At 43.7% G+C, this 20,225-nt stretch overlaps 7 protein-coding genes across 7 annotated transcripts; 3 read left to right on the plus strand and 4 right to left on the minus strand.

Moving 5' to 3' along the window:
* Positions 1-347: 347 nt before the first annotated feature.
* On the minus strand, positions 348-1,167 carry EAE98_003459 (uncharacterized protein; the record flags this gene model as incomplete). Its single annotated transcript, XM_038951079.1, has 4 exons — positions 348-387; positions 462-646; positions 699-791; positions 1,165-1,167. 4 exons carry the CDS (start codon positions 1,165-1,167, stop codon positions 348-350), a joined length of 321 nt encoding a protein of 106 aa, XP_038812543.1.
* Positions 1,168-3,116: 1,949 nt separating this feature from the next.
* On the plus strand, positions 3,117-5,189 carry EAE98_003460 (uncharacterized protein; the record flags this gene model as incomplete). Its single annotated transcript, XM_038951080.1, has 4 exons — positions 3,117-3,240; positions 3,288-3,384; positions 3,434-4,020; positions 4,072-5,189. The coding sequence occupies 4 exons, from the start codon at positions 3,117-3,119 to the stop codon at positions 5,187-5,189; spliced, it is 1,926 nt and encodes a 641-aa protein (XP_038812544.1).
* A 646-nt stretch (positions 5,190-5,835) lies between these two features.
* On the plus strand, positions 5,836-6,976 carry EAE98_003461 (uncharacterized protein; the record flags this gene model as incomplete). Its single annotated transcript, XM_038951081.1, has 3 exons — positions 5,836-5,915; positions 5,976-6,209; positions 6,271-6,976. 3 exons carry the CDS (start codon positions 5,836-5,838, stop codon positions 6,974-6,976), a joined length of 1,020 nt encoding a protein of 339 aa, XP_038812545.1.
* A 1,461-nt stretch (positions 6,977-8,437) lies between these two features.
* Positions 8,438-9,012, minus strand: EAE98_003462 (uncharacterized protein; the record flags this gene model as incomplete). Its single annotated transcript, XM_038951082.1, has 4 exons — positions 8,438-8,649; positions 8,719-8,776; positions 8,834-8,868; positions 8,922-9,012. The coding sequence occupies 4 exons, from the start codon at positions 9,010-9,012 to the stop codon at positions 8,438-8,440; spliced, it is 396 nt and encodes a 131-aa protein (XP_038812546.1).
* Positions 9,013-9,290: 278 nt separating this feature from the next.
* On the plus strand, positions 9,291-10,771 carry EAE98_003463 (uncharacterized protein; the record flags this gene model as incomplete). The annotated part of the gene is made up of 4 exons (XM_038951083.1): positions 9,291-9,556; positions 9,630-10,204; positions 10,257-10,364; positions 10,416-10,771. The coding sequence occupies 4 exons, from the start codon at positions 9,291-9,293 to the stop codon at positions 10,769-10,771; spliced, it is 1,305 nt and encodes a 434-aa protein (XP_038812547.1).
* Positions 10,772-11,530: 759 nt separating this feature from the next.
* EAE98_003464 (uncharacterized protein) lies at positions 11,531-13,438 on the minus strand (the record flags this gene model as incomplete). Its single annotated transcript, XM_038951084.1, has 1 exon — positions 11,531-13,438. One exon carries the CDS (start codon positions 13,436-13,438, stop codon positions 11,531-11,533), a length of 1,908 nt encoding a protein of 635 aa, XP_038812548.1.
* Positions 13,439-16,135: 2,697 nt separating this feature from the next.
* On the minus strand, positions 16,136-19,127 carry EAE98_003465 (uncharacterized protein; the record flags this gene model as incomplete). Its single annotated transcript, XM_038951085.1, has 6 exons — positions 16,136-16,261; positions 16,313-16,997; positions 17,046-17,903; positions 17,953-18,237; positions 18,289-19,016; positions 19,080-19,127. 6 exons carry the CDS (start codon positions 19,125-19,127, stop codon positions 16,136-16,138), a joined length of 2,730 nt encoding a protein of 909 aa, XP_038812549.1.
* Positions 19,128-20,225: the final 1,098 nt, after the last annotated feature.

Here is a 20,225-nt window from a genome sequence, read left to right on the forward strand (position 1 = left end):
TGAAATCACCCATCATTAGCATAAAGCATGGCAAAAAGAATTGGTTATAACAAGCATTCATATTGTCCACTTCAACACCATGGTAAAGCCCAGTCACGCATACGCAAATGGCTGCAAATATTTTCAAGCACTATATCACGCAAGAAACTTCCAGAATGGTATGTCATCAGCAGACTTTGCTATGTTTCATTTGGTAGCTTTGGATGAGGTACGAGGAGTACAACCACATCATTTTCTCCCGCGCCCCATCACTCAACCATTGAGTGTTTTGTGTATGTTCCTCGCAAAATCCTTTGACCCATCCATTTGTCCCCGATGAAAACAGAATTGTCGTAGCACGCACAAATCTAGAATACCAATGCAGCACCCTTGGTCTTCTTGTCACCACTGTCAAATTGTTAGCTCCATAATTCAATCTACTGCGCAATTTGCTGAACGCAAATGAAATGAGGATTCCGTACCCAAGCTCGAAGTGCTTGCAACGCTTCAATGCCAACTGTGCCTTCGTCTTGCAGGATGTGCACTCCAATCTCAACACAACCTTCTTTGTGGTCTTTGCCTTCTTGTGGAAAACGGGTTTTGTCTGACCACCATAACCAGATTGCTTTCGGTCATAACGACGCTTTCCCTGAGCGAACAACGAAGCCTAATCCAACCTGTTAACTAATCGATTTCGACACGTCGGGCGATGATTGTACCTTTCCGGCCTTGTATTGGGTGACCTTGTGTTGGGTGTGCTTGCGGCAATCCTTGCCTTTGCAGTAAGTGCGTCTGGTCTTTGGGACGTTGACCTACGGAGAAAAAAAACATGTCAGCCTTAATCCAGCTTGATAAAACCATTCTGCTATAGTGCGCCCTCAAATAATTCCGCCACCTCCTCGACAAAATTGACCATCATTCAGCATGTATTGAGGAATCGCGTGTGAAGTGGTCGTGTTGCGGAAACAAGTAGTGATAGATGGTCCACTCGGCAACTTTATGATAGCTTGATTTGCGTCCGATGCCGTATTCGAGCCCATCATTCATCATTCATCGCTCTCCATCGAAATGTCGCAAATCTTCTCTCGAAATTCTGGTTTTTCGCTTTCCAACAGTCCCAAGCGGCCTCTCCTCCGAGGTTCAAATGAACCCAACAATTCAACAGTAAACTGAAATATAACGTACCATCTTGGCGATTTATCTGGTGGTCGCTGGGATAGATTGTTGTTAGTATCGTCGTTGATCAGATTTCTGGGAATTTTGGGAAACTGAAGTTTGGTGGGCTCGCTTCGAACCAGGCCATACCGCTTTGGGAACAGATCAGATCACGTGTAAATGTTATGCACGTGTCATGATCGAAATGAGGAGGTCAAGCGCAACATCGTTGGAGGGCTATCTTATCAAAATATCTTTTGTGTAAATATCGACTCAGGCTCTCGCGAGCGAACCAAAAGAACAAAACGAAAAACCAAAACACAAGCACGAAGTCTAAAAGATTGTTTGATTGCCGCGTTTTATTTGGGCATTGAAAAGGACTCGACAGTCACAATTGAAATAAAATGCCCCCAAAAGATCGATCTCAAGACTCTCTAGACCGTCAGACTCTCAAATAGAGAATGATAATTTGCGGTCATCCGTGAAAGCCCCAAGTCATCGAGAACGCAGACATTAAGTTTCAAATGATCGGCTTCAATCGCCCAGATGCAATCGTCAGCATTCTCGTGATCTGTTGGCATTGTGATACGTCTATTTCGGGCGTTGAAATTGGTGTATTATTGCAACTTGAAAGCTTTGAGATTTCTTTGGTGAAGACTTATACTCCGCTCAAACAACATATCTATCTGCAGGACTCTAAATCAATAATGCGCAAATGCTTGAGCAAATCGATCTCCATACGAGTTGTCGTTCAGATGTCCATTCTATTTTTTGATATACTTTGCTCAAAATACCGGTATCTGTTTCGTCAGCCAACTTTCTGCTTTGCCAACATAACATGGTTTACGAGATAATTCAAGCAAGTGTCATTGACCCGTCTCAACAATTAAGTTCTTGAGCACGTTTTTCAAAACAACAAAGCTTTGGTTAAGAGCCGGTTACTCGATATCCGAAGCACGCTTCGTCGGCGAGCCAGAGATCTACAAGAAACGTGAACAACATCCAATAAGATGTGACGTGTTTCCCAGAGTACGCGAAATCCGGGCATTCTTGTCATTGGCGGTGCGTCTGCAATACGAAAACGAACTCGAAATAGATTACGGAATGTGTAATACCATGGACGTCATTAGATTTTTTTTTACATTTGTGGCAAAGGAATGTCTGTCACTTTCTCTCATACCAAGTACCCTCTATCAAAGAACGAACGTCCGGCTCGTCTTGCCAATTGTCATCTCATAACGTTACAATATCCTAGCAATTACAGTATGTACTCAGGCTTGTAGTCGATGAGGGTCAGCTTTGTTTGACATTTACCGAATTGCCTCACCAAAATCAATCAAAACTCACTGTTTTCAATAATCCATATCAAATTCATCTAAAAGAGATTCTAAGATAGCTTGCATATATTAAATAAGAAATTAGCTTACATATCGAATGGATTTCACCAAATCATTTTATTTAATGGATGTGCGAGGTTATCATCAATATATGAACTCCCACAGTAGTTCTGGTGCATTTCGAGACTCCACCTTCCTCCGTAGGTAGTAATTGCTATGCACATAAAACCAAACTCGAGACGTTTTGCATTGTTTGGGCATCGGAACAAGATTCAGAGTCAATATCATACCAACATTCTAGAAACGCTAATTGGTCGAAACATCAGTGAATGCGGCTTCTCTTTCCATATGTTTGAACGGCAAAGCCAGCGTCCGAGAGGTTAGGCCCTTATCCACTAGATAGGTAGTATTTAAGTGGCATCTAATAATGATGGCTAGCTGCTGCCCCCTTTTAACATTGGAGAAGTTGCCTTCCCTCTACACAATAGATTGATATTCTCTTTCAATCTCCAATGTTATCGACACTTATTATTCGCTGATATTTCCGAATTTTGGTAATCTTGCCATCCACTGTAGAACCATTTGCTTTTTGCATCGGTACTTGTTCTACATCAATAAAATTGGACCGTGCTGCACATCATTGAAATGATTTCACTGTTCACTCTTGTTTTGGCTACACTTCCAATTTATTGGGTGTATTCGAACATAGTAGGATTACAAAAGAATATTGCAGCTGCGAAACGCTCAGGTTTGCCATATGTGATAACTCGTGAGTTTTGTTATCTTTTTGGATCCTCATATACTAATTAATTCCAGCGATTAGCCTTTATAATCCATTTTGGTTGATAACTCATCGTGTATGGCTACCTTTCATCAAAAAGCTACCGACAACATGGACAGAAAGTTGGATTGAGTAAGTGATAACAACCAACAGTATTGAGGGCAACTCTAACAAAATTTAGTTACATGACACCAGATTGGTGCTGGGAGAAACTCTACCATCCATTTGCTAAAAACGGCGATGCATTTTTAACTGTTTCCCCTGGATCAATCCTTGGATTTATCTCAAATGCAGAAGCGACTCATCAGATAACAAGTCGTCGAGAGGCCTTTCCCAAACCTCTTGAATCGTACCGTATTCTCGAGATATTTGGTCGGAATGTTATAACAACCGAAGGAATTGAATGGAGGGGGCATAGAAAGATATCTTCACCGAGTTTTACTGAGAAGAACAACGCGCTAGTGTTTGCAGAATCTTGTACACAAGCACAGGGAATGTTGAGAAGATGGTTGGGTCCTGACGGGAGAGGGAATGTGACTTTGAAAGAAGTTCCTACTGATACAATGAGAGTTACATTGCACATTATAAGCAGGATTGGATTTGGGGTTCGTCTATTATGGCCAGGAGAGAAAGCGAGGAGCAAGGAACAAGAATCCGTTTACAGCAGTAATGAAGCGCCTGAAGGCCACACGATGAGCTTCGAGAGATCTTTGAGTACTCTTTTAGAGACTTTAGTCTGGGTGCTATTTCTTCCTAAATGGCTTCTGAGTAAGTACTAAGAACAACTTGGTTTTTTACGAGAACTAATTTTGTCCCCAGGGTTAATGCCTTTTGATTCCGCCCACAAAGCACTAGAATCTTTTGAAAACTTCGGTCAGTACATGAACGAGTTGTTTGCCCAAAAGGCTCGGGATGCTATGGAGAGTAAGGAAGGTGAGGGTATGGATATTATGGGCTTCCTGGTAAAGAGTTCATACGGTCCTTCAAGTGCGCAGGGTTCTACTAAATCATCGCCGGACCGAGTCGAGAAGGGCCAAGCTAACAAAGTCGCCCTTTCGGACTCGGAAATTTTGGGAAATGCCTTCGTCATGATGGTCGCGGGCCATGAGACGACCGCGAACTCGGTCCACTTCTGCCTCGTAGAACTGGCCATTAGCCCTAGATCGCAGCGACAAGTCCAAGAAGAAGTGCAAAGAATCTTTGGTGATGAATCTCCTGAGACCTGGGATTATGAGAAAAATATAAACGTCCTCATGGGTGGTATGGTCGGAGCCACGCTCAATGAACAACTTCGCCTCATGCCTCCTGTGGTTAATATTCCTAAATCAGTTGGTCAAGGCCACGATCAAACAATTTTTATTGATGGAAAGAAAATAACTCTCCCCGCTGGAGCCCATATAAACCTTAATACGATAGGACTCCATAGAAATCCTAGGTACTGGCCAACTGAGCCCTCGAAAATCACCACGCAGAATAACGATCTCGATGACTTCAAACCAGAGAGATGGCTCATTAAGCAATTAGGAAAAGATGACAGCGCCAATGATTCCTCTGAGGATGATGATTTTGGTGGCTTCACAGGGAAAACCACATCCGAAGGATTATTTCGCCCAGTCAGGGGTTCTTACATTCCTTTCTCCGATGGCGCTCGATCTTGCTTAGGTCGAAGATTAGCCCAGGTTGAGGTCATGGGCGTACTGGCTGTAGTTTTGCAAAAGTACTCAATGGAGCTTGCAGTCGATGAGTGGGCTACAGATGAAGAAGTTTTTGGGATGTCCGCAGACGAGAAGAGGGAATTGTATAGTAAGGCGCAAAGGAAGGCAAGAGAGACGATTAGAGGGGCTACGTCACTCATCACTCTGAAACTTCACCCTGGTTTTATTCCGGTACGACTGGTAAAAAAGGGGGAGGAACGCTTTGTAAATATTATAGATTAGTGCTTTAGCCTCATGATACCAGACTGCTCGATGGTCATTGCCTGATCCAATGGAAAAGGATAACAATAAAAATTATTTCAGAACTTTCATTCTCAAACATGTACAGAGATTGTGTCAAAAGGTCGCTTTCATCTGTCCTTTTCATGTATTAAGTCACGGGATGGAAATAATTCAATGCAGACATAAAATTGATCGAAAACGATGTTCGCGTCTATCCGTTCGCAGCGAGTGTTGCGCACATTCCTTCCCAGGACTCGAGTATTCTTACAAGGAGTTCCTTGAATCTCCCATGACAACGACAGGATCAGAACTTCATAAAGAAGGGTTGCTCAACACCCAGAGGTCATCAGCAGATTTGGAAAAGAGTTACTATGTAACATACCAAGACTGATCCAACCCAGAATATCTTCAACAGTACTCTGCGACTCCGAGCTAGGGATTTAAGTTAATCACGTGAAAGCTCTAGCGCTTGTTTGTTGACATACTACGCGATTCCTTCCTCATTCGGCACCCCACAATATCTGCCCAAACTTCGCACGATAACCCGAAAAGCAGACATCAGATATCCCCGCACCATTCTACAAACACTTATCGAATATAATTACCACGATCGCATTCTTTCGCGAAGCAGCCATCATATACAATCATGTCCGGGGTAGCAAATTGGATTAAGGCGCAACGAAAGGGGGATTTGATGGAGCTTGCGGATTCAATTGGACTTAAATAGTATACGACACCCACATATCTCACCAGCTTTGCAACAGAAGTCACTGACCATTCTCTCAGTATCGATGGTATCAAGAAGACAGAACTTGAGCTTGCGCTCGAAGACTACCTGGTTGAAAATGAATCGCAGCTAGCTAACGAGACGCGCCTCATACCATACTATAATAGAAGATCCGGTGCTTCACCTGTGAAAAAGGAACCATCCTCTGCCCACGAGGAAATGGACACAAAAAGATCATTAAGACGCAGAACTAGACTTGCGTCAGAAATTTCGGAGGTCGGAAACCAAACTACGTACGTGTTGCGACGCGCCAAGCGCGTTACTTTGTTGAAAGAGTTACTAACACTTTTGTAGTGATGATTCAGAATCTGAAAGAGCAATTGCGCGCTCTAGTACTGCTCTTACACAAACTCCTCGCGCGAACGCGATCACATTTGCATCAAACGTCCCTATCCCACCATCTCCTGCCGTTGTCGCAGATGTTATCGATCGACGCACGGCAGTTTTACGCGCGAAAGCAAATGAATACTACAAGGATTTGGGTATAGTCGAAGCTGTGGAGACTGCTCGTGAAACTGTATCAACCGTCGTGGCCCTTGAATTCATCATGCTACTATCAGAGGCACTACAACTTCAACCAGAGCTTTTGCAAAACAAATACGCATTCACAATTCCCCCGCTCCATTACCTGAATACCTCCGAATACGCGGTAAAAATTCCGGATCTGTTCCTTTTGTTGACCACGTCATTCTGGGGCCCCTTTGCTCTATGGCTATCCACAAGTCTCTTACTTCCGTTGTTTGCAGCATACTTCTACAATCTGACAAGCAAACCAAGCACGCGAAGCAAACATTATTCGTTTGACCCACTGACATTCAACATCGTAAAGGGACTTATAACATTCGTAGTTTACGGCCAGGGCGCAACTCTTGGTGGGCTCGTGGACCTTGAGCACGTGGCAAGAATTAATTCGGCACTTTATGGGGGCTATCAGAGCACGCTTGTTGGGACTGGCATTGGGATTCTGTTTACCATGTACGATGCCGTTTTGAAGAAATGATTGCCTTGTGTGCAGTGAAAATATGAAAACCTGCATGGCATGAATGGAACGTCTATTCTCAGTCAATCGTCTTTGAATATTTATTTCGGCGGCACGTTTCCAGCGAATTGTTTAGGGACTGAGTTACATATATTTAGCTATGCGGGAAGAAGATTTGCATTCGTATTCGCTCGCTTCCTTGATTTCATCTATCCTCGACCGTGCCAACATAATCTTCTCTAGTATTGAGATGCATTGGGAAGGCGTTTGAGGCGTGGCTGACTCGGGATACCTATGTTTGTGCATTGCTTTTTGATCCGAGGAGTTATGGGGTTGTTGGGAATCTGGATGGGCAAAGGTTGTAGTGGGATTGGTTGGATAGTCTTCTCTGGCTATGAGTTTGGAGAAATTATCTAGGAAATATAAAAACCATGTCAAATTTATGATATCATTACATCTATGGCTCGGTTAATTTAGGACACGAGGTGAGGTGGATCTTGCTTTGCTAACATCGAACTCGTCTCTTCCCATCAGCAGGCTTTGCTCGGGTTAATCATGAGAAATAATGTACATTCTTGAGTGCACCAACACCCATAAACACCCATACATTCTGCGCTCCGTTATCAGCACTATCCTTTTACGGCATTAGCACTCCTCTACCTCTCGTCATTCCCGCACTAGTCTAGTTTCCTTTAGTCAGATCACATCGACCGAGAAAAAGTTCACGCAACTCGAAGCATCGCACGCACTTTACAAATACAAGTCATGTTTTCTGTTACTCGATCTCCATATAACCAAAATAAAATAAACTCAAGTTTGAAACAGTGGGAAAGACAAAGAAGGCAGACAAATGACAGAAAATTGATCCATTGCTCTCCTGAGATTGAGTAGGTAGGGGGCGTGTTTCACTGCATCCTCATTACTAGAATGGATTCTTCGTTGGCGAACAAGCAAAGTCGAAAAGTAATGAATAACGACTCCTCGTAGCGTAGCGACCAGGAGTGTTGCATGGTGTTTTCCTTTGATAGGGCTCTTCTCCTGCCCAATATGAGAGAATGGCAAGGTTTTTGAGTGCTTTATTTAACCTTGTTGGTCTTTTAAAAGAATGGTGGTTGTGATTTCGTTTTATGTTTTTTGGAGAGACTGTTTTAGGATAGAGGGGGGGATACTTATGGAGAGCATATGCTTTGAAGGGGTATACAGCCTGATGCTTGGGTAGCGAAGCAATCGAGCTGGAGTGACGATGGCTCTCAGAGCACCAGAAATTAGAAATTATATGATATACCAGACATTGACTCTCGACCGGCTACCTCCTGATAAAGTATACCGAGGTGCCTTCTAAAGGTATTTCCTGCAAGACCGAATGAAAACTTGATTCGCCTGCTAAGCTCAAATCATAACTCGCTAAATTCAATTTCATGTCTGAATCGCACACCGCAACCTGTCCAACCTTCATAACTTCGATAATGCGTCTGCTAACTTTCAACTCGAGGCACCCTCTATTTTATCATTTGGATCCAAGTTCTGCGCTCCCTCTACGAGACCGACGATATTGTATCGCTTCGAGAAAAATGTGTTCCAGTCATCGAGTACACCCTTCTCTTTATCATCGAGATCGAACCATTCCGAGGATACGTCTTCAGCTTTAGTAGAAGTTTTGGCTAAAGCGCGGGAAGCATCGTGGCCAGCAAAGACTGAAAGTGTAGAAGAGAGATTAGTGGGAGAACACGCGAAATTGAATAAAAGGGATTGGAAAGAAATACCATTGTAAGCACCGCCAGGAAGATATGCTTTGTTTCCTGTTACATCGTAGACTTTGCCCTAGGTCTTATGAGCTTTGCGCATTGCAGTGTGAAACGTGCAAAGTTAAGAATGTACCTTGATTGCAACATAGCATTTATCGCTAGCAGAACCTTTTAACATGTTAGCCCCTCATCTCTAGAGATTTCAAAGAGGTCGTGATTACCATTGCATTTTGCAAGTTCTTCCACCGAAATAGGATCGTACTTTGGAGGGTTCAGAGTAACAGGAGTCTTAGGTTCGAATTTACCAGCCATTTTGAATACAACGTGTTATAAGAAGTGAAGCTTGATTGAAGAGAAATATTGCGATGGAACAGAAAGCTGACGTTCGTCCATGATGTGGGGTAGCGTCATTCATTGGTTAGCGCATTGCGGGAGACAGGGGTTTTGGTTAGGGTGAAATGTCTTGCAGGAAGGAAATCGTTAATTTTATGAAGCTCCCGGACGACCAAAGCTTCATAAACTGCGCGAACGACAATTGTGCCTAGATTTCCATATTCAATTGTGCGATTGGTATAGAATCAGCTCCCGAAATGTTTACACCAAGGTTCGCAACCTCGCTCGGGTCTGCCGGCGCTTCGAATCGCGCATCACAATGTCTTCGTCAACAACGAGTGCAAGCTACAAGGTCCAGTAGACCTGCTACCAGAAACTCCGTACCATGTCGAGCACAGCAGCAGAGGTGGCAATCTACACGAGGAGCACAACCTAAGGTTAACCGCTCCAAAGGCTCATTCACGAGGAATGCCAAAATACTCTTTAAAGCACATCCATATAGCATGACCGGAGCTACCATAGCGTAATTTACACCTCATATCCGTCCGCTTTTACGGCTTTGATGTGCAGTGCTAATACAGCATTTGCAAATACAGTATAGGATTCGGAGTCTTCTGTCTAGGATATATCAATTGGTGGTATAATAAATACATAATCGACGGTTTCAAAGCCTTTCCCGAACCTGTAGCAAAGCAACTGCGAAAGGCCCTTTACTACACCAACATGTCTCTTGAACCTAAGAATGCTATTAAATATTACAAAGAGGCTTTACGAGTTGCAGATGAGATGGGTATGGATCCATTTTCTGACGAGTATCTCGGAATCAAAATTTCCGTTTGTGTTTTGTTGGAGAAAATTCAAGCCTATGATAAGGCGATTGGTGTTTACGAAATTATGAGAGATGACTGTGGGAAATGGATGGAGCAATTGGGAGATTTGGAGAGGAATATTGGCAAGCGGACGAGAGTTCTGAGGAGGATGGTAGAGATTAGTGTCAAAATTGCTGATTTATACAACGGGGAATATGTCTTACAACCAGATAAGGCCGAGGAAAGCTTGGTGTATGCGGTGGAGACTATATTAAAAGAACAAATGAGGAGACAGAAAGAGGGAATCAGACCTGGGGAAGAGGTTTGGTTATCGGACGAAGAGATGGGCGGAACTTTTGAAGGTTTATATTTCCATTCAAGACGTCAATTCGGATCAAGCTAATTTCTTTCTAGCTCTTGCACATCACTATGAAGCAACCGATAAACACCACCTTGCCGCACCCCTATTTCTCCAAGCTATCGCACTTTCTACTCCAGCTACCTGCCACACAGCCGTTCTAAGTTTGTTCTGTCTCCACTTTCCCAAAGCCACCCACTAACCACCTTCCATAGTGAACAATCTCTCCATCTCACTGGCCCAACAAAATCCACCACCAGAGCTAGGCCAGCCCATAATATCCCGCTCGCAACAAATCAAAAATGCCCGCGCATGGGCTACCAAGTCCCTAGAAATTTGTGCCAAGATAGCACCCCCAGAAAGAACTGAAGAATGTGATCTCGGGTGTGCTGTTGCAACACATAATCTAGGAGAATTCGCAGAAATGGATGGGGATATCAAGGAAGCAAGGAGAAGATATGAAGAAGCGAGAAGCTTAGCGAGTGCGATGGGGTTTAAAGAAGGAGAGGCACAGAGTGAAGAAAGGTTGGCGAAGATTGTCGGTAGACAGGAGATTGTTAATAGGGGTTGAGTCAGTCTGGAGAGGATTATTCTCAAATAATGATGTGTCTTTGAGAGGTAGCAAGAGTATTGCCTTTTGCCACAGATTTAATCTGGACCCTCCAATGCTTCATTCATATGGATACCCACATTGCAAGACCTGGTGGACAGTACATCCTAAATATCAATATACCAATTCAACTCCCTTGTCGCTGTGCACAGAGTAGCAAATTCAACACGTCATGCTTCTACAATTCACTCAAACCTTCCAGTATCCAGATTGCAAAAAATAGATACCTATCAAGCTATCCATAGGTATGCATTAAGCAATTCATTATTGATCGAACCTAACCTGATCTACCCAACACAAGTAACTAATCCCATTCCCGCTCCCACCAGAGGAAGAAAGAAAATACACAATCGTTATTTATCACTATGTTAGAACAGAACAAAACAAAACAAAACATAACATCATATATAAAAAACACCATCTAAGTAATTAATTCTCTTAACCCCAGCCCGAGAATAGGAAATATAATGAAAATAAATGTGGTGGTGGGAATGTAACGCCGCATTAAGGTTATCCATAATCTGTAACCGTGATTCGTAACTTCGTTTTGAGTACTTCGTTTTGAGTACTTTGTACTTCGTGAGCCTGCGTGGCTGGAAACTTCAAATTCAAATTCATATCCTTCACAATCCTACACTTCAAGAAAAAAAGAGAGAAAGGAAGGGAGGGAGAAAGGGAGAGAGAAGTTCCATTCCCTCAAATACCATCATCACTCATTCATTACTCATCTTCTCCCTCGGCATCCAGATCCTCCTCCATCCCACCCTCCACCTTGATTCCCACACATCTCCCCCCCACTCTCCCCTCACTCCTATCCAAACCCGGCGCAAGTCTTTTCCTCGCCCACCCATGCCCCCCCTTCCCCGCACAAAGAATCCATTCCCCCCTCCCCCCCCTCTCAATAATCTTCTGCTCAGCCGCCCACTCCACAAAAAGTCCATCATCCTCCTGTCTCATGACTCCCCCCTCCCCAGCCGCACTCTCCAAATGTTTCCCCAAATGTTCCATCCTCTCATCCCAGCATCCTCTCCCCTCAAACCACACTCCCAGCCCTTCTTTCCGCTGCGCGCACCCCCTCGCCGGACACCCCAACCTCTCCGGCGCCTCTCGTCGACTCCTCTCACAACTCCTCTGCAAAACCCTCACCCGCTCCTCCCACTCCCCATTGCGCTTCCCCTTCCTCTTCACCTCAAACGGCGCATGCATGCGTCTCAAATGCTGCGTAAACAAATCCTTCCGATTAAACTCCGCCCCTTTAACTTCCCCATAACCACGCGCTTGCGCACTCCCCTCCACCCCTTTCCGCATCGCAGACCCCGAGTGCGAGTGCGAATTCAGCGGAACCTTGCCGCAGGATCCGAGAGTACACACCCAAGCTTGCAGATTGAGGTGCTGAGAAGAAACATGTCGCTTCCATTCATTTTTCGAAGCAAAGGTACTATCGCACCCGGCAAAATTGAAGACGCAGATGAAAGCCCGCGTGTGCGCGGATGCGATGTGGCGTTGGAGAGTGGGAGTGTCTTTGAAGCCGGTGGAGGCGCATTGTTTGCAGGAGAAACCTCCGGAAGAGAGTTTGGAAGAGGATTTAGATGCGGATGTGGAGGATTTGGATATGCGGTTGCGTTTTAAGGTGGGGGGAGAGTAGGGTTTAGCTGTGCTGATGCGTTTGCGTGGATTGCGCGTGGAGGGACGGGGTGTGTATTCTGTGTCTGATGGTTCGTCATCTTCTTCGATGTCTCCATCTTGGGGTAGTAGTTCGGAATCGACCTCTGTCTCCATGTCTATTTCCCCATTATTGTTAATATCGATATCATCGCCTTCTGCATCAATATCAATATCAGCATTAGAAATTGTAGATGTATTGTCATGATTCGAAGCTTGAATAGAAATTGCTTGAGGAGATGCAGCATCTCGAATCGAAGCTCCCAATCCCTCATCTCTATAATGTGATATATGAGAAGCTAATTTGTGACTCCCAGATTCCGATGCTTGGATCGCATAATCGACATATGTTTCATCGGTCTCGAATTTGATTTCTTGCGGATCGGCAAATGCCTGAACATCACTAAGATTAACACATGGATATCCAGTGGGCTGTCCGGATAGAATTTGTGGTGATGTCCATAAATCAGAGAAGTTTTGCGAAGTAGTATGAGAGGTATTGGGTAGGGTGTAATCATCTTGGCCTTGAGAGGAATAGTATCCATCGTGATACCAATCTGTTTCGGTAGCTGGGCTTCGAGCACTACTGCAGTTGGAAGAGAGCTCTTGGGAAGGAGAAGGAGATATCATTCTTGTTCGAGAAGCTTGAGGATAAACACTAACGGGTTCGAATGCTCTGTGAGGTGGTCTGGAGAAGCTATCAAAGTGAGACATGGCTGGAACAGTAGTAAAGAGAGCTCGTCCTGGCTCTGTGATGAATCTTTGTAAAGGTTGCTGTGGTAAATCTTGACGGTAATCGAAATCCGGAGAGCCCATTTGAGATTGACGAAGAAGTGGATCGATATTCTGGATCCAAGAACTTTCAATGTCCATCAAATCCTCATGACGGAAAGATTGAGGGTTTGATCTATTCTCCTGGAAGAAAGGCGGTTCCATGGTCGAGTAAGGTAAAGTTTCGTAAGACATGATGTCCAAATAATATAAGTTTAAGTAATCGAATAGCCAATATAGATGTGTCTTCGGGTTACTTTTTGCTTTTGGCCCCCACAATCCTAAACTGGAGAGATAGGGTGGAGCTAAGCTTCTAGAAGAGAAAGAGATACAAAGCAATAAGCTTGGAAGGAATAGAGCTGATATTTGTTTGCTTTCTTATTGATCCTACTGCGGGAATGAGTTTCTTGTGTAGCCCAAATAAACTCATGAATTAAGACGACAGGACAGGAGAGACAACAAACAGAACAAACAGAACTCACAAACGTAATTCGAGTATCTCCACCTTGCTGCGACTTCCAACAAATCCTTTTGCAAATAACAAACAAACAATAATAAATCTCTTTCACACGACGTCTTGTTTTATTTATGCACAAACACAATCAGGAATTAGAAAATGTCAGGTCATGAAAATCCACTGGTCAATAGTCGAATATGGAGATATTGAGACTTGGGGAAAGTCTGAGGCGAAGTAGCGAGATCGATAGGCGCAGTTGTTGTATGTGTGATAGATATGATGTATTTAGATGATACAAGAAAACAAAGAAACCAGAAACGGCACGACAAATCTCTAATGTACGTGGACCAAGCCTCAACATATCCTCCACAAAAGTTCATATGTGTACCATTTGGGACCGACAAATTCATGTGCAATTTAGCACAGAGCCGCATGGTGAGAAGAAGGGTAGGCCGCACAGGAGGCCGGTGAAGGATCTCCTCACATAATTCAAACGTTTCTGTATGTCGACTTTGGCGTGCATACCCCCTGAGCCCATCCAAAGTATTGGAGATCGATGACTCTCCCTGTGCTGCGCCCCTCATCATTCCTCATGTTCCTTGATGGCTTGAAGCAGCTCTGACAGGGCACCGCATATCACCTCAAACATTTCCCCATGTCGAAATTCTCAATCATGATGCGAGTGGAGACCCGACCGAGCTAGTCAATCGTGCAGATGGAGCTGTCCATACATTTCTTTTCATTTCATTTCGTCGCTCTTTCGTTTCCTTTTGCTACCCTCCCAACATGAATTCCACTTCAGGACCAATGGCACACAAAATTATCCCTGTACATGGTGTAAGGCGGACAAGGCGACCGCTAGGCAGACCTCGACGTCAATTCTTCAAAATTCGAGAACGATGATTATTGTTTTAGCCGTCATTCGAATAGAATCCACAAGCCGTTCCGTCAATTGAGAAAGTTCTCTCGGCACAAAACAAAATTCTCATTCGATACGGTCGGGTTTATTGGGGAAACTTTGTTTTCTTCCGCTGCCTTCGCTTAGAAAGAACGACAGTACAGACAGCTTTTACTCCAGAATTTGCGGTAGCACAATATTCGCATTCGGTTCTGCTTCAAAGCATGCATTGTACAGCCAAGAAGATCCAATCCCTCTCCTTTCCCTTTCCATTTCCCATTTCCTATTTTCCCTTTTCTAATTTTCTCTCACTTCATTCCATTCATTCTCCTTCTATAGGTGTCAGCACTCTAGCCCCCACCCACACCATCCAATGCTCCAACCTCCCAATCGCCGATATTGAAAACAGCCCCCAAATGATAACAGAGACCATTTCAAATACGTCTCTTACCGAGTCTGTATCGCGGTCGCAATTAATGCATCTCGATCTAATTGGTGTAATCAAGCGTTTAACATGCATTTTCGTTCGTGAATTCGCTGGGTCGGTTAGATCAATCGGGGTTGGTTTCGTTCTTGCCCATTTCACCCCATTCCACATTTATCGCATCAATTCCACCCAAATCTACATTCAAATGCTACACATACTCGGCTATCCGCATTGAAGATCGAGTACGACGAAGAAGTCGTGTTTACAAATATTCCACATCTTCTTCCCATGCCACCGAGTAGTGTCTGCTCACATATGAATTTAATCTTCAAGATCTCCGCATGTATGCAACACCAAACCCAACAATGCCCTGTGAGCAAGCTTCAACGCCCATGAAGATATCCCTTAAAGAATCAAGAATACCCCTCCTTCCACATACAGACAATGGATACACATACATATATGCAGCCTCACTTTTTTTGGCTCCGCTTGCTTCGCCCTTCACCTACATACACGTCCAAACCACTCTTCCACCCTAAAACTCGGTGAACCAAAGGGGTCTAGCTTCACATATATTCACGTCGTAGAAAGGGTGCGCCACGTGGAGGGAAAGTTGCATATGATGTGGCTTTGCCCTTGATCCTGGGTAGTTGTTACAACTGTAGTATTCTAAATTACCCTATGAGCACTATTTTCCCTACACCATCTATAATCTATTCGGTGTGTTAAGCGAGATAACTCCTTCATGGGCCGGATTGGAAAGCGGTTATCACTGCGGCTGAAAACATCGTATTCCAACCATTGGAATGGTTATTCAACACGGTCACTCAATACCTCCCACCATCATAGATGTACTATGTCCAAAAAATCAATTTACGAGTACTGTGCCCCTCGCTAACCTTTAGATTTCATGGAAAAGATTTTCTTTCTACCATAAGGTTAAATTTGCAAACGCCAAAGGAAAAAATCCCTGGATATCTTCCTTCCCAGTATTTTCGAATTCCTACCCAATTACATCGTAGACCCAATAGTTTTACACAATTATCCCTTCTCAAATGAAAGTGATCAACAAACCACAATAAAAAACTTCAAACAATATCCATGAGCATGTCAGACTTTTTGACCTTCACAATTACCAATCGAATCGCTCTTGCACTCGTTACAAAAATCATGACTGCAGGAAGTACACTTGGGACTAAGAGCAAGAGTACGTCCTAGATCATCTGCACAATGACACTATAAATACGTTAGCAATTGCATATGGCACAGTAAAATAAGATCGCGTACACAATAAACAATCTCCCCAATCTTTGTATATTTCGATGGCCTGTCATTCTCATCGTCGTTGCGTTCTCGTTTCTTTGATACTCTGTGCTCTTGACCCACCAAAGCAGATGAGGTTCCTTTATTGCCGACAAATTCTAGTGAGCTCTTACCAAAGTCATCTGTAGAATCGATCGAATGTTCCTGATGGTCATCTTTAGGTGAAGATCCACCTAAAGGATTTGGACTGGCGGCGTCGCCTTTGGGTTTGTCACTATCAACTGGAATCCAATCTTGAATGCTTTGTTTTTGAAGTCCGTGGCGCCCCATGAAATGATTGTCTATGTGGTCAAACCTTTCTGTCCAGGCCTCAAGACCCTTTTTCTTAAGATCAACAAGCGTCTTACAAAAACCACACCAGAAACGAGCCTGACAATTACGGCCAATACGACAAGCATCGACCTTAATCTTAACAGCATCTTGATCAATGATAGCATGTTCTTTCTTTAGATGTTCTTGGAAGGTTTGACGACGATAAGAGACCTTCGCACATGCTCCGCCTTCGGGTTTCTCATTGTCGCAACGCCAGGTCTCCAGGTGGAAATGTTGCGAGTTCTCGTGTCGTTTCCAATCATTTTTACTTCCAAAGGTTTTATTGCAAGCCAAGAAAGTACAGCCGTAAGGCCTCTCGTGCCGTTTCATATGTTTCCTATTTATAATTAGTAACAGTGATGTAAGAGATAGATTTTGAGCTTACTTTAGCTCGCAAGGTCTTCCTTTGAACTTTTTACAAACCTCACAAGTGACTTGGTTCTCACTCTTGTTGCTGGCGGCAGATCCTGGGTTTTGTATCCGAGGTGTATGATTTGGATCCTTTTGAATAATGTAACCTAACTTTTGAAGGGTTTTATAAACCTCAACGGCTTTTTCCTGGTCCAGGGAATCATCTGTTGTAGAAGAAGTGGACTTATTAAATCCATCTAGTAAGCATGCAGCTTTATCTGTTGTGGATCCCCAGGAATCAGCGGGGGGAGATTTTCCATTAGGCAAAACTTTCCGTCCCATCGGCAATGCACCAACGTTTGATGTATTTTTTGCCTCTGCTAATGCGGTTCTAATTGCTTCGGTAATAGTCGCATCGGTGGCTGAGACGCTACTGTGTCGAGTTGCCTTACCTGCAGGTGGTAATGGATTTCTCTCCACCGGGGCACGGCTTACATGATCAAGATTACGATCCAATGCACTCTTTGTACCCACTAGGGTTGAGATATCACTTTCCAAAAAGATTTTGTTAACAACCTCTGATGGATTCCGGAATAATTCCGATGGTTGGATGGTATCTCTAGTATGTGGATCCGCGGGAGGATTGTTCGGTCCAGGGATAGCAGTGTCACTGGGATTCACATCCGCGACGAGAGGTTTCTCCATTGGAATTTCCGTTGGAGTGACTAAATCCTGGATCAAGTCTGGATAGACGGGCTTCCAATTGGATTTGATATCCTGGGCTTTTGGTGAACATTCGTTAACTTCCCTGTTGTGCGAGATATCGTGGGTAGACACTTCTGCAGAAAGATGGGCATCTTGAGGCAAACCTGAGGGTTCCAGAAATTCAGCCCTAAAAAATATTAGTCCTACCAAATGTTGTTGAAGTCTCTCAGACCTACTGTCGTATCATCTCCTCAAAGTTCTCTTCCAATCGAGCGACGTTTGAATGAACTCGTTTCAAGTGACTACGGAAGTTGTCGAGTCGTGGCCATGCTTTATCTTTGGACTTACACCCGGGTACAACACAGCGGTATTTTTTTATCGACTCCGCCTTCGAGGTTGTAGCTAAGGGATGTTTGCTCTTTGTATGTCGATCTAGATCGTTGGTTGTGCTAAATCCCTCAGTTCTTCCACAACCTGGATAATTACACACAAAGGGCTTTTTATGTCGTAAATCATGCTTCCTATGAAAAATTAGTATTGATTCTTCATGGCAGATCAATATGGAAACGGACTTCAACTCAGATTTTGTTTTTACGGATTTGTGACAGGTCGAACAGAACAGACCTGGCGAGTTGATAGAAGCCGGAAGATGTGTTGGCCATGCTTCGGGTGTCCTATTCTCGCGAGATTGCAATGCTTCATTCAAGCCCTGAAAAGGCTGATAGTCTGCAACATGACCTGCTAAACTTTGACAGTCTTGATCGCGATCATTAATGTCAGAGCTAAAGATTGAAGCATTTCCATGGCTCCTTCTGGTTTCATATCCAGAATCTGATTGTGGTGGGCCACCGAAATGAAAGGATCCATTCTCCAAGGGATCCTGTTGACGATACGGCCCTCCAAAAGCAACGGGTGCACGATTACTTGAACGAACCTTGATATTTGTTCTCTCCTCAGAGATGGGGTCTGAAATTGTCTTGGGGTACCAAGGTCCATCATTATCGGCATACCATTGGAGTAATGGAGCCTGGCCTGTCGCACGATCCATTGGCAGTTGTTGCATCCTAGAAATTGGTCCATATGGGGAATTCAAATCAGGAAATCCATGAGGAGAAGGAAACAATGTTGGCTCCCAAGCAACCGAAGAAGAAGGGGAAGGACTTGGAAGGGTCCTCGAATTACTCAGGTCAATCTCAATAGGTTGAGGTGGAAAATCTAATGATGGCGGACCCATCTCTCCTCGTGTAGAACCATATCCGGAATCTGAAGCATTGTGCATGGAAGGAGGTGAGGGATAATACTACGATTTTCCATCAGAACAAAGCTCATGGAAGAAGTTGAAAGGGGGAAGAGTTGATCATACATGGCGTGGATAACTCCCATTACGGGGATAGCTTGGATGCATCGACATTGCTATTAGCTGTCAGTCAATACTCTGACACGCATCTACTCAACCCGATATAACAAACCGGCGATGGATATGAGAAGAGATGTAGGAGATGTAACCGATATATCACAGTCTTGGAAATATACAAAATGTTATTTGACGTGAGAAGAGCCGCAAGCAATGAGAAAGAAGTCAAAGAAGACGTTCGCATACGCAGGGCAAATGACCCGTACGCTTAATCATGAAGCATGGTTCAAATGACAACTCGGAGTACTGTATGTAGACGAGGAAAGGAAAATGGTTCGCGAAATAAAATGTCCAAAGAAAGTAATGAGGCAAAATACAAAAGGTTGAATATATATGTATGTATGTATGTATATGTATGAATGTATATGTATGAATGTATATGCGACACTAATGGAGAAGCAAGCGATCGAAATGCTTACGAGGTGCGCGTGCTAGATGTGATGTGATGAGGGAGAGTTGATGAGGGAGAGTTGATGAGTGAGTGAGTGAGTGAGTGGTTTTCGGTGAGAGAATCGGGCATTAAAACAGAGATTCCGAAGTAGAAAGAGTGCGACACGACAACCAATGAATGAAAATGAAGTCAGTCTTGTCTAATAAATAAAAAGAAAAAGACCAACAAATGGAGAAATAATTATTGATAAGCTTTTCATTCTCATCAAGTGATTGATCTTGTTCTTCCTATGATCATAGATAGATAGACATGTATTGAATATGATGATACCTGAAGAGTGAAGTGAAGTGAAGTGAAGTGAAGGTTGAGTTAAAAGATAAGAAATGAAAAAAGGTGTGAATCCTGTGCTAAGTGAGAGTGAGAGTGAGGCTTGCGTGGGATTGCATGGTGAGGGAAGTGAGGCGAGCAAGCGAAGAAGGAAAAAGAATCTGGGGGGATGTTCGAACTGTGCAGAATCCAATACAATACATACTAGGCAACAGTACTAGGTAGCTGGGCGCCCTACTTGAAATCAATGTAAGATCTTACGACTAATCAATGACTCAGCTACCTAATATTCATTTCATTCGTGCTGTTCATACTGTTCATACCGTCACTCGCAAACCTTTCACGCCCGATTGATATAAGCATGAAGAAGATAATTT

The sequence above is a fragment of the Botrytis deweyae genome, assembly GCF_014898535.1.
Source record: "Botrytis deweyae strain B1 chromosome Unknown BDEW_006, whole genome shotgun sequence".
Lineage (NCBI taxonomy): Eukaryota > Fungi > Ascomycota > Leotiomycetes > Helotiales > Sclerotiniaceae > Botrytis > Botrytis deweyae.